General features: G+C 34.8%; 1 protein-coding gene across 4 annotated transcripts in view; it reads left to right on the plus strand.

The window, feature by feature from the left end:
* The window catches only part of CBLB (Cbl proto-oncogene B), a 192,031-nt gene that overhangs the window by 84,737 nt on the left and 94,352 nt on the right, over nt 1–12,942 (plus strand). For all 4 annotated transcript variants that reach the window (XM_063095375.1, XM_063095381.1, XM_063095390.1 and 1 more), the window contains exon 4: nt 5,668–5,814. In XM_063095375.1, the coding sequence (XP_062951445.1) occupies nt 5,668–5,814 (147 nt within the window). The remainder of the gene's footprint in view (nt 1–5,667; nt 5,815–12,942) is intronic.

Consider the following 12,942-nt stretch of genomic DNA (forward strand, 5'->3'; position numbering starts at 1 on the left):
TCTTTTTATGTGAGCCGTTCAATATCCAAGAAGTAAAATGGAGTAGGTTGAAGAATTGTCCTTCTGCCTGTGTTTCAGGTTAGATTGTTTCTGAGCACACTCCTGACTTCTCTTATGACTTGGGGTAGACTCTGAGTTTTCAGTGGTATTTGAACGTTTGTTTGGTTTTGCACTTCCCTTAGAAGTATTGAAAACTTTAAAGCATTTGAGGAATGGGTAAAGATCCACTTTTTTTTTTTTTTTTTCTCTTAAGACTCTTAGTACTCATCTTAGTTGTAGTCTCTATTCCCATGAAGGAGAAATGAAAGGCAAAACTTAACATCAGCCTCGTCTCTCATCTTAGTTGTAGTCTCTATTCCCATGAAGGAGAAATGAAAGGCAAAACTTAACATCAGCCTCGTCTCCTCACTTACTTAGGAATCAGAATGTTCCCAAGGTCAAAAACAGTGTGAGGTAACTCTCTAAAACTCATTTTGGAGGGCACTGTGTCAGAAATACAGTAGAAATTGCTCTTTAACTGGACGTGAGTCTCATTTTAAGTGCAGCTGTTTATATTCTTTATGTCCTGCCTTTCTTTTTATGTTGAATTTGTTTCACCTTGTAAAGATTGAGAAGAGCATGTTCTAGCTTTTAAGTGTGAGAATTGAATTATTAAGAGTTTTTGGATAAAAAATGGTCTTCCATTTCTTCTACCAAAAGCAGTTCATTCTCACAAACTTTGGACCTCACTGAAATAGTGTCATTTAAAGTTTTTCACTAATTCAGCATTTAAAGCTTTTTATTTCCTCCGATTTATGACACAGCTGTTTCTTGAATGGAAAAAATGCAAGGACTACTTGTAGTCTAATTAGATTATATTCTTCGTGCGTCTCCTGCATTTAGTGGAGGTTACTAATCAAATCGCGATGTATTTATATTCATTTTTTGAATTTAATTCATCAGGACAAGATGGCTATAATTAGAGTGCATTGCCCCTACCATATTGTACTGTAATTATGTCTTTGTGTCTTTTTGTCCCATACTATGTGATAAATTCATTAAGGGTAGAATTGTGTCATCCTACATCAAACCTTATGTACCTCCAGTGTGAGTGTGAGTTGGCTGCAGCCATTTTAAACTACTCAGGCTTATTCATAAACAGTGAAGCACCATCATTTCAACAGTCATGATGCTAATTAATTCTAGTTCAACCCCACATTCTAGTTTGACCCTCACAGTGTAACTTAACTTTTATAGAAATTGATTCATACCATTTTAAAGAAATATAATATAGGTGACTGAATGCAGGATAAAAGAGGTACCTTGCTGCTTAGGTGATATTCTTGACATTGCTGATACATTTGTCGTGTGTGTGTGTGTGTGTGTGTGTGTGTGTGTGTGTGTGTGTGTGTGTGTGTGTGTGTGTGTGTGTGTGTGTGTGTGTGTGTGTGTGTGTGTGTGTGTGTGTGTGTGTATTTGAGTGTAGCTAGTTTTCTGTCCCTTCTTCCCTCTCTCCTTTGGTTTTACTCCTTCCTCTCTCTTTCTTCTTTAAGGTTCCTCTAACATTACCATCTTTAGTAGTTTGCCTAGTATTGACACCTACTTTTTGATTAACTGATATTTCAAAATATTTTTATTCTGAAATTATTTCTTCTAAACAAAATCCCACACAAAACAAATTTGAAAATGGCTCAGCTTGTGATGGTTAATGGAAGGTATGTGGCAATAAGTAACTTCTCTTATAAGAAGAGAAATGGTAAAAGTTTTTAAAATGTACTTATAATGTAAAATTAAAATTGTACATGTAAAATTAAAATTATATTCATAAGATTATTCAGTTTTTTCTTTGTGGTCAAAGTTGCATTTCTTTAGTTTTGGTGTAAGAGTTTTAGTGACAGAAACTTAATTACTAATGTAGGGAAATGAAATATAAATATTCAGGGTCCCTCAGATGTTCAGAATCTTGTCAAGCATTCAATGTAAATATAACTGTGCATGTGTGCCCAGGTGTCCTTTGGCTATTGTTTGTGGCTGTTCATGGGCACCCAGGTGTTCCTGGGTTGTCTGACTCGCACCCAGGAGTCCTGAATTATCTGACTTAAGTATAAAGGACAAATGGCTCTGACCTAAAAGGCCCCCCACCCCCAGGATGACCTGGGGGAGGGGGGGTAACAGGGAGGCCACTGCTGCTGTTGGAGGCTGTTGCTACTAGGGACCCCGAGATGCCCCCGGAGGCCACCATTGCTGTTGCTGCTGCTGGAAACTGCTGCTGTAAGCTGCTACTGCTGCTGAGGAAGCTGAGGACTGAGCTCCTGTTGTCTGCCAATGGTTCCTGGGATCTTTCCCAGTTACCTAGCTTATGACCTGCATGGGAGGGTTCTGTGACCCAGAAGGCACATGAGGGGTCTGGTGACCCAGCCTGGCACAGACCTAGTCTGTACAGTGGGTTTTAAGGGTCTGTGAGCCCTAGCCTGACAAGTAAACATCAAATCCTTTATAAAGCAGTCATCATTTTTGGTCTTACAATGATGGGAAATCAGGTGGGCTTAGGGAAAATTGGCTAAGTATGGAAAAATTGCTAATATAGGAAAAAGCATTTTAGCTGCAAAGAAGATGTATAATTTTTGCCTTTCTTTTCCCTATGTCTGGATGGTTAGAAACAATTGTATTCTCGGATTTTATTTGCAAAATTGGAGGTTGTTTTTAAAAGTAAAAGAGTATCTAAGGGTACAGAGTGGGGTGGAGAATTAAAGCACATAGTGCATAGCAAAATATAGTAAACAAAAACAAAACATGGAATCATAAAAAAGAAAATCTGTTTGCTATGATAATAAATTTAAATGACATCAGATAGTAGAATTAGCTGTCAGTTCTTTTTATACCGTGGTGTAGATTATAACCTCTGTAAATCTTTTAAATAATGGATTTCCAAAATGATCATTTACATGTATGTGGGGGTGTGTGTGTGCGTGTACAAATATAAAATGTATTGTAAATATATATATATATATATATTCTGATATATGTGAAAAATAAGGTAACATTAAACTGCATTGAAATATTTTTTATTTTTATTTTTTGTCTTTATTTTTGTCTTTTTATATTTACTAGAATTACTTTTTTTTTTTCTTTTTTTTGGCAGCTGGCTGGTGCAGAATCCGAACCTTTGACCTCGGTGTTAATCAGCACCATGTGCTTCCAAGCAAGCTAACCAGCCAGCCCCCAAATATTTAACAACATGAATTTAAGTTTCTTTAGAGACTAAAGGCAAAATATATTTTTTCATTGCCTTAGCTTTTGCAAAAGGCTAAATAAAAACGTGGTGATCCACTTACAGGAGCAAGAAAATAGAACTATATATACATTTTATAATTAACGAGTGCTTAGTTATAGGTACTAGTGATTATTAGAGCTTCTAGACTATGAATGATAAAATGTTACTATTTCTGTTTTAAAGTTTAGTGTCTACATAGCCAGTGGATCACATATCCAAGATGGGTAATCATTGGCTTTGTGCTTCAATCTTTACATCTAACGAGGAAAAATGAAAAACATTTGGTTGTGATTAAAGAACAAAGAAATAAGGGGTGGAGAGCAATCAATTCAGAAAATAAGGAACAGTTGGTTTACTCTAATTATAGCCATCTTGATTTTTCATCGTGTATGTATCAGTTGGAAGTTTGGTTGAAAAGTAACCCTTTAGCCTAATTATAGAAATAAATTCATTGCAGATTGTCTAAGGGCGCTTTATGCTTTCCTTAAACTCAAATCTTAAAAGTCCTTTGCGGTTTGTATTGGCCACAAGTCGTTCCTTTGAACAGTTCAGTTTTCATTTCCCAAGACTGAATATCTTGTATCTACCATCATCTAAATGAGGATATGTTGACATCAATGAGAAAGTCAGGTCAATATCAGAGACTCATCTAGTTAACAAGTTTTACACTTGGATTAGGTTGAGTTGTGCAGAATATGGCTGATTGTAAGAAAATGGTAGAACATTTATGTATATCTGTAAAGAAATTGCAGATTGTTTATCATTGTAGCTCAAGCACTAAAATAAGGTCTAAGTTCTGATCCCCCTTTTTCATACATCTTCTCATGGATAAAATAGGTTGCGGAAATAAGTGACTTTTTTTTTTACAATGCAGATGAATTTATTGACATTGTAGAATACACTTCATTGCTTTCTCTGCATTCCTGCTTTTCCCACTTAGCACACGTATCTTCATTTATTTTGAATTCACCTTATATAGGAAGTTATATGTTTCTTTTGTAAGTGTTTTAGAGTGACATCCATTGACTTTTTTGACAGGTGTATTTACATGATCTCTTTGGTAACAAGCATGGTTTTTTTGTTTGTTCTTGGATAGTCATGAAACAGATACATGAGTACAAATGGGGCAAAGAACCATAACCTTCAATAACAAAGTCCTGTTGAAATATTATATGGTTTTAATGTCTAAATTTGATGGCTTTCTCTGTTAATTTTCCTCTATATTTTCTTTGATTTCTAAAGCAATTGCCTCCACCCCACCTCTTAACACACAGATAAAATAGCTGAAGCTTCAAAGTGGACATATATATGTACCTATTGAGTTCTGGTGAATCTGAGTAAACAGAAAATAGAGAGGTAAAGTCAGTTTAAAATGGAAAAGTTCTTTAGTATCTTGTGTTTCAGTTGCTTCTTTACTATCTAGCACTAGCAGTTTGGGGCTGATTAACACAATTACTGTTGTAAACTTAAGATATGGTAGGAAGGATTGCAGGTGATAGTATTATTTTGAAATATGTTTTAAATCATCCCAGAACTTAACATGGAAATTAGAATAGCGGTGACACCTGCATATCTATTCTAAACCATTTTTTATACTACCCCAACCTTTTCCTTCTAAATCAGAGATTTTATCATGTCTTTAGTCTTTTTAATCCATTTGACTCTCCGTTCCTTGTAGTAGTACCCCTCAACAAGGGGACCACATTGGAGTTGCCCAGGGAGCTTCTAAAATATGCACATACCTGGGAACCTGTCATTGGAAAATCTGATTTTTAGGTAGGAGTGGCAAGCATATTTGACAAAAACCGTGCCCATCGATTTAGATGGCTCTATTTGTCATGACGCAACCAAATGTTCTCATCCTGACTCACGTCATTCCTCCTGTTCCTTACTTCCTTAGTTCTGTTTCATACCCATATACTTTTGTATATGCCATTCCTATTGCCTGAAATACCTTTTACTTCATTTACCTCCCTCCCTTTCTTTCCACTTCAGGTCTTTCATCTGTCAAACTTATCTTTCTCGATTCTCTTCCTTATTCTCCCAGGTAGAAATAGTCACTCTGTCTTTTAAGTTTTATTATGATTTTTTTATATTTGACGATTTTTTTTAGTATCCATTTTTTGATTAAACTGTGAGCTCAATAAAATCGTGTAATCTGTCTAATTCATATTTATGTTTAAACGAATACATGGATGAAAAATATAGTGAAAGCCTGTTATAAATTTAAATGTCTAGTGTTTTTATGAACACTGTTTTGGGAGACATTGCTTAAGTTGAGGTTCATCATCAACTGCGAAAACCTAGGTTGATATGTATATAATTTTATTTGCCTTAATATATATTTCCATTAAAACTTACATGCATATGGATATTTATTTTTCTCTTCATTTTTTTTTTCCTTGTGTCTGCAGACGAAATCTCACAAAACTGTCCCTTATCTTCAGTCACATGCTGGCAGAAATCAAAGCAATCTTTCCCAATGCTCAGTTCCAGGGAGATAACTTTCGTATCACAAAAGCAGATGCTGCTGAATTCTGGAGGAAGTTTTTTGGAGACAAGTATGTAAAAATCATTTTTATAATTTGAATTCATCTTTTAAGGGTAACCTAGGCCTACCTCCAGTTGCATATGGTGTAGATTATACTTGAGTATTTTGAGAATGTATTTGAGTAATTTTGATGAGTGTTTTGATTGATTGGTAATTTTTCTGTGTAGCTACCAAAAGTAGGCCTCAATAATACAATAGTTTTTTATTGCAGGTATTACAAAGTAAATATGAGACTTTACAGTATTACTTACTCTATGAGCATTCATTGAGCTAGTTTGCTGTGAAAAGCAGCAGTACATAAGATAGAGTCTTTATACATGAGAAGCTCATAATTTCTTATAACTTAGTGCACACATAAAACAAATATACAAAATAAAAGGTAGAAGGGAATAGATACTTTTAAAATGACATAAATAAATTGCTTTACAGTTCAGAGGGGAACAGTTGCCTCAGGATTGCAGTGTTCAGGGACTGCTTCCTAAAGGAGGTGGTATGTTAAACTTGGTTAAGATCTGAAATTGAGGTGGGAGAAGGCCCTTAATTTGTATTATTGCAGCCTTTCTTTGTATTATTGCATGGAGAATATACATGTGTGAACAAGATATTTGGATAAGGTTATCACAGAGCTGGAGTATATCATGAAGTAGCTAAGGATGTTTTCCGTTAGGTACTTCTACCCAGACACGAATTCTGGTGAGCCTGGTAAATAATAGGAATTGAATGTCTAAAGTTTATACAAAACTTTGAAAACTTTTGTCAGGAATCTCTCAGAAAGATGATCAAGAACTAAGCATCAGGAGACAAATATTTCCTCAATAATCTTTTAAGCATCTCCTTTCATGAGCTCACACCCTCAGAATGTCCTAGATTGTAGGCAAAACCCCAGCTACCCAGTGAGGAGGAAAAGTGATTGCTTATACATAGATTATTGTTTTAATCTTGTATTTAAAGCTCTATATTTATCCCATAACTTATTGAATTATACATATAAAATGTTGTTATACGTGTTTGATGGTTTTAGTGCTTTTGACTCTAACAAATCAACTGTAACATTGGTTTCCCTTTTTTTTTTTTACCTTTCCAAAGTGCTGTGTTTATCTGTATCTACCCCATGATTAGAACATACTTACATAGAGTAGTGAATATTTTTTTAGATAAGTAATTTCTTGGCTTCAAAAATATTAAAGCCTATTTCCTACTTCTTATACTAAAATGTATTCTGAATTATTTGTAGGCACTAAAGGGGAAAATATCATCATTGTCACTTACACAGACATTCTGTGTTCTAGAAATCTAGCTATTTATAATGTTTCCATATCCATTCAAAAATGAGGAATTTAAAAAAAGGGTCATCCTCATCTGAATTAGAGTACCATTATATACTAATTAATTACTTGTGAATGGTAGAAAGCAGAAGGAGCTTGCTGAGTTCAGGGGTAAGAACGGAGAGGGTTTCCTACAGTTGCAGCTCATGTATTAACACTGTAAGCTGAGTGCAAACAGTTGGTAATCTTCAATCTAAACTTCCTCTTACAGTCTTAAGAAAATATATAGGACATTGTGGTATTTCTTTTTGAAAACTGAAAATTCTGGTGAGTTATAAAATTGTTTGCTAGTCATAAGGTCAGTAAACAATGAAAAGATTGTTCACATTTTTCAAGAGAGGAGTTAACTTTGCTGGAACCTCAAGCCACAGCAAATTATGCATTTCAGACATCTTTATTTCCCTTTATTTATAACCACAGACATTAAAGGGCTGAAATTTCTGTTCAACTGCTACATGAGTGAAATCACTACTACATCAAATGGGAGATTCTTGAAATACCAATTATATACTCTTTCTACCTCCCAAATCCTTTTACCTTTGTCTCCTGTTTTCACTGACTTGAGATAGCTGCTTAACTTGTCTTTTAACATGTTTTGGGGAGGGGGATGAGAGACAAATTTCAAGCTCCTTCTAGATCTTATACATATTTCTATAGTCATCCAAATGAATGATTCCTTTATTAGATCTTTAGAAATATTATCTTTATACTTTTCATGGATTTTTCACCTTATACTTCACAATATTTTATTGAATGAATGAGCAGTGAATGGTGTAACCTTTTAAATAATTGAATTCTTTTGTTTTTGTTATGTTCTAATACTATTTTGTATTTTCCCATAACTTAGTTCTTATATTGAAGCATTTCTGTGATTTATCTTGCTACACATTGAGGCCATGTGAGAAGCTTTCATTTAACCTAACTAGTGCCTTTAATCTTGAAAACAGTGTTGTTTTCAAAAAGGGAATAACTGAGAAATTGGTTCTAAACACAGCCAAACAGATTATGGTTTTTCTAAAGCAGCTTTTAGCTTAAGGAATATAATTGTGACTTACTTTCCAAAAGGAACAGAGTCAATAAGAATAAAATATTAAGATTGAATTCAAGTTGAGAGCAAGCGATTGTTCATAGGACTTTGTAAAATTCATAAAGGCAATTTTAGGATTCAGACCACATTAAAACAGGCAATAGACAAACACCTTTAGGTGTTGTATGCCTAATGCTTCCTTTCTGTGCATCCCAACCTTTTTGAAGACATGGCAGGACCTACCTTCTGCTCAGGGCTCAAGCACAATAGCCAAGATGCTCTTCTTGCATTGAAGGCCAAGTGGACCAACAATAAAAAATGTGTCACGACAGACTGATTGGGAAGTCTTGCATTTGTCAAATTTTTATGCAAAATCATTTAATATTTTAACAATTCAGTCTTGCTTTTCCTTTCCTAGTCTGTTGATAGGAGATAGTAGAAATATGTAGGGGAAAAAAAGTGACATTATTGAATAAATGTGTTTAAGTTAGTTCTGTAAAATGAGACTAATATGAAATGGGTCTTCACACTGGAATAGTAGTGCATAATCCAGAAATTTTAAACATTAGGCTCAAAAAAAAAAAAAAATAGATTACCAGCTGTTGAAGAAAAAACAAACAAAAAACCTATAATGTGATTGGACTCTGCCGCAGTAATTTATCTAAGAAAGTCAGGTTCCCTGGCCACCATGCTGGGTACTTCTTGACACTGAGAAGATTTAGACATAAATTTCCAAATAAATTATAATTCAACAAGAACCATTGTAGCTCTTTAATCTACTTATGCATCCTCTCCTTCTCATACTTACTTTAGTTCTCTTCTTAAAGTTCAAGTTCAAACTCTTCCGTGGATTATTGCAACAGCTTTCTGATTGGTCTCCCTGATCTTCAATAACAGCCTATCCAATTGTTCTCCTTAGTGAGACCAGTGAGCTCTCTAAAAAGCAGAGCTTTCTTTAAAAAATAAATAAATAAAAAGTAGAGGTAGTTATTCCAATTTTTTGCCGGAAGCACTTCCATGAATATTGATTCTGGATGAAAGTCTAAAATCTCATTAACATGACAAGCTTTAGGAATTTTTTTTTCTTGCTTCATCTCTTTGTACTCAGCTCATCTGCAGAGAAACAAACTACTCAACACTCTACTCATTTCCTAACGTCCTGCACTTTTTCCACACTTCATTTTGTTTTTTCCCTGTATTGCACCCACTGCTTGGGTAGCCAGTCACCCATGCCCTGCCCAGTGTTCCTACTTTGGAAGCTTGCCCTGCCTACCTTAATGTAAAGTGGTACCCCTCCTCTGTGCTGTCAGGTACCCGGGCTCACATCTTTCGTACTAGATTGCGATGAACTGTTGACTTGTTTGCATGTCCCAATTAAGAGCTTTCCTATAGACTAGAAAGTTTTTTTGAAGGCAAACATTGTGTCTTACTTATCTTTGTTTTTCAGAGCCTGGTACATTTTCTGGGATGCATAGGCACTAATAATTAACAGACCATTTGAGTAATTAGATGGATGAACGATGTCTGTTCTCTGCTCTCAATTTGCCACGACTTTATAATCTACAAATTTATCTCTTTTTTTAATCATCAATTCCTACAGTTCTACTTCCTAGATGCTTCCTGTCCCCTCTTCTTTTTTTATTCTTCCATCCCAAAATCTTGATGTCTTCCTTCAAGTCCAGTTCAGAAGTCCCTTTATTTAGTTTTTCTTTTTCATATATACTCTCCCACATGGTCAGTGTTAATTATTCCATTCTTTGATTCCTGTTGTATTGTGGACACATTTATATTATTGAATACGTGTTTACTATATGGGTCTTTTCTGCTCGATTGTGAGGCTCCTCATTGACTTTTTAATGTAAAAACTAGTAAAACCAGGCACGTTTATTAGAGTTATTATATGTCAAACTCTGTTCAGAGATTTTACATATGCTATCTCCATTTTTGATACAGTCTTTAAACTATTCTTTAAATGGTGATTGAATAAGTCCTTTGGGTACTGTATACATTACAGACCAGACACTCGGTAATGGTTGAATGTATGAGTATGTGTTGTAATTTTTCTACCATTTAAACTCTCCCTTCCTTTACTTATGTTCTGTTCTTAGTCTGTTGGCTTATTTGGCTCTTCCCAGACACATCTGCAATTACAGGTTTCTCTGTCTTTGCTCATATTGTTCCTTCCACTTGAAGATTTTTATAAACTCTGGCATGAAAATTCTTACTAATCCCTCAAAGTTTATGTTGCTTATGACTTTTCCCCTTATGGTTATTATAGCTCTCTTACTTCGTAAGCCCCTCTAAGTTCTTGCTTATCTTCTGCATTTACCACTTTTATTGTTCAGATTATTTGTCCAATTATCTTAGTTCCCATTTGACTGTAAACTACATGAAATCAGACTTCTTTATCTGTGTTTTCTGAAATAGTGCAGCACAGTATCTCATACATAGGCTTTCAGGAACTGTTGTACATTTAATTCAGATAAGTTGAGAAGTAGGGGGAAGTGCATGAGCAGGTGTATGTGTGAGATAGAAAGACAGAGAGACAAAGTGTGCTAGCTTGATTGCTAAGAAGGTGTGTGCTTGGCTTAGGCAGGCACTGTCTGGAGCCAGATTGTCTGTGTGCAGGGTTTGACTGCAACATTCACTAGCTTTGTGACTTTCAGGAAGCTATTTCATTTCTCTATGCATCTGTTTCCTCATTTGTAAAATGTGGATGATACTAATAATACCTACTATCTAGGTATTATTGTGAAGCTTAGAAAAGCTAAAATTTACCTATAAGGCATGTAAAACTGTGTCTGGCACATAGTAAGTACTCTGTGTTGTGGAATAGTTAATCAATTTAAACCTTTAATATTGCTGTCATGAGTGTATTTATTAATTATTAATTCTACAGTGATTGATATATAATTAGTATTTGCCTTTGTGTGATAGAGGCTTTATACTCCCTAGTAATCTAAAAGCAAGAGTATCCCTACCTAAATTAGGGTTGAAGATAAGAAACTGTTTTGATTACCATGGAAGAAAAATAACCCATTTTAGCTCAGTTTATTGCCTCTGTCTTTGATTTCCTGGGGAAGTGGTATGGACCTTCTTTGGTTTTCTGTATTTTCCTTTCACTTTTAGTAAGAAACAAGGGAAATTTATTTATTTATTTATTTATTTTACCTTTCTAGTGAGTGAAATACTTGTTCTAGCATATTAACTAGATTAGTTTTCCGTCTAGTTAAAGACAACTTAATTATGTTTAATTGAAAAAGGGGGTGTGCAGTAGAAATGAAGGACTTTTACAATGAAATTGTACAGCAGATACTCTAGAAAGCAAGAAAGAAAAATGAACTAAAGTAGAACTCAAACAATTGCTAGTTATTACTTCCATTTAGCCAATTCCTATTATTGCCTGTTTTAAAAAATCAAAGTATATTTATGTCTATAAGGAAAATACAGATTTACATATTTATTGCAGGCTTATTTTGTTCAATTCACTGTAACAAGAATCTAGATACAAAAATCAAATAAGGTGCTAAATTATAGTGTTTGACCTGTAAGCAGTATATATTCAATTTGAGGAAGACATGGTATGCACCATGATAAATATTCAAAATCAGTTCTGTATCTTTAGAGAGTTGCCTAAGGAATGTCACAGATAGTTAATTTACTAGTAGCTATGTGCTAGAGTGGTCAGAAGAGCACTCAGCCCCTGTGGAGAAGCTGGTATTTCGTACAGATTGTGCATATGTTAATAAGGAGCCTACTAGTCTACGCAGTGGGGAATGCTGTCAAGTGGGACTGAATTTGTTATAGTGTCTACTGTAGTTCAAAAAAAAGGTACATGGGCTGGCCGGTTGGCTCAGTTGGTTAGAGTGCAGCCTTGTAACACCAAGGTCAAGGGTTCGGTTCCAAATACAGCTGCCAAAATAACAAGAAAAATAACAAAAGAAAGGTACAGTGTAACTTCAAGGTTATATAAATGCATTCATTTTTTTTCTTACTGTTCGTTTTTCCTTTTCCTCTTCCTCTTTACTCTGACCCCTCAATAAATGGCATTTACCTCTGTGAAGTCACCATAATTTAGGTTCTGGTTCTCATCTTTAAAACTTGATTTTATTAGAACCAAGAGTATGTTTAGAGAGTGGACGCAAATTAAGTAAACTCACAAACTGATCTGTAACCTGGAATAATGGTTTTATTAATTTACGGTGATTAAGGCCACCATCAAACACATGAGGATTCTTGCATCACTGTAGATAAATTATATGTGAAGCTATATTATACCCAGACTTGGTGAACTTGAAATTCAAATAAGGGATGGTAATCCACAACAGAGACTCCCCTACCTCAAGGACCAGAGTACTGGTACTGGAAACTGCTGGCTCTCTCTCCTGTACCATGCTTTGAAAGCTGTCCATTTCTGGCCTCTTGGACTTTCCATTTTCCATATGAAAAGTTGCACTTTTGAAACTGTTCTTTCGAGCCATAAGAAAAACAGTTACCCATTGATAGATTTTAAGTAGGGAAGTGGTCATATTTGCCCGTTAGCTGGAGCACTCTTACTGCAGTATGGATAATGAATAAGAGGAGTGGTTTCTAAACCCATTCAAGTGTATTCCTTATTACTAACTTAATACTAAATAGTTAGGAAGCACATAATATCTATCTATCTCTCTGCATATATACATATATATATAAATTATACATATCTACTACTATACAAATAGTTTGTATTCTCATACATAACACAAATAAAGGACACAGTATAATATAGATTTTTTAAAGCTATATA

The sequence above is a fragment of the Cynocephalus volans genome, chromosome 1, assembly GCF_027409185.1.
Source record: "Cynocephalus volans isolate mCynVol1 chromosome 1, mCynVol1.pri, whole genome shotgun sequence".
In the NCBI taxonomy this organism is placed as follows: Eukaryota; Metazoa; Chordata; class Mammalia; order Dermoptera; family Cynocephalidae; genus Cynocephalus; species Cynocephalus volans.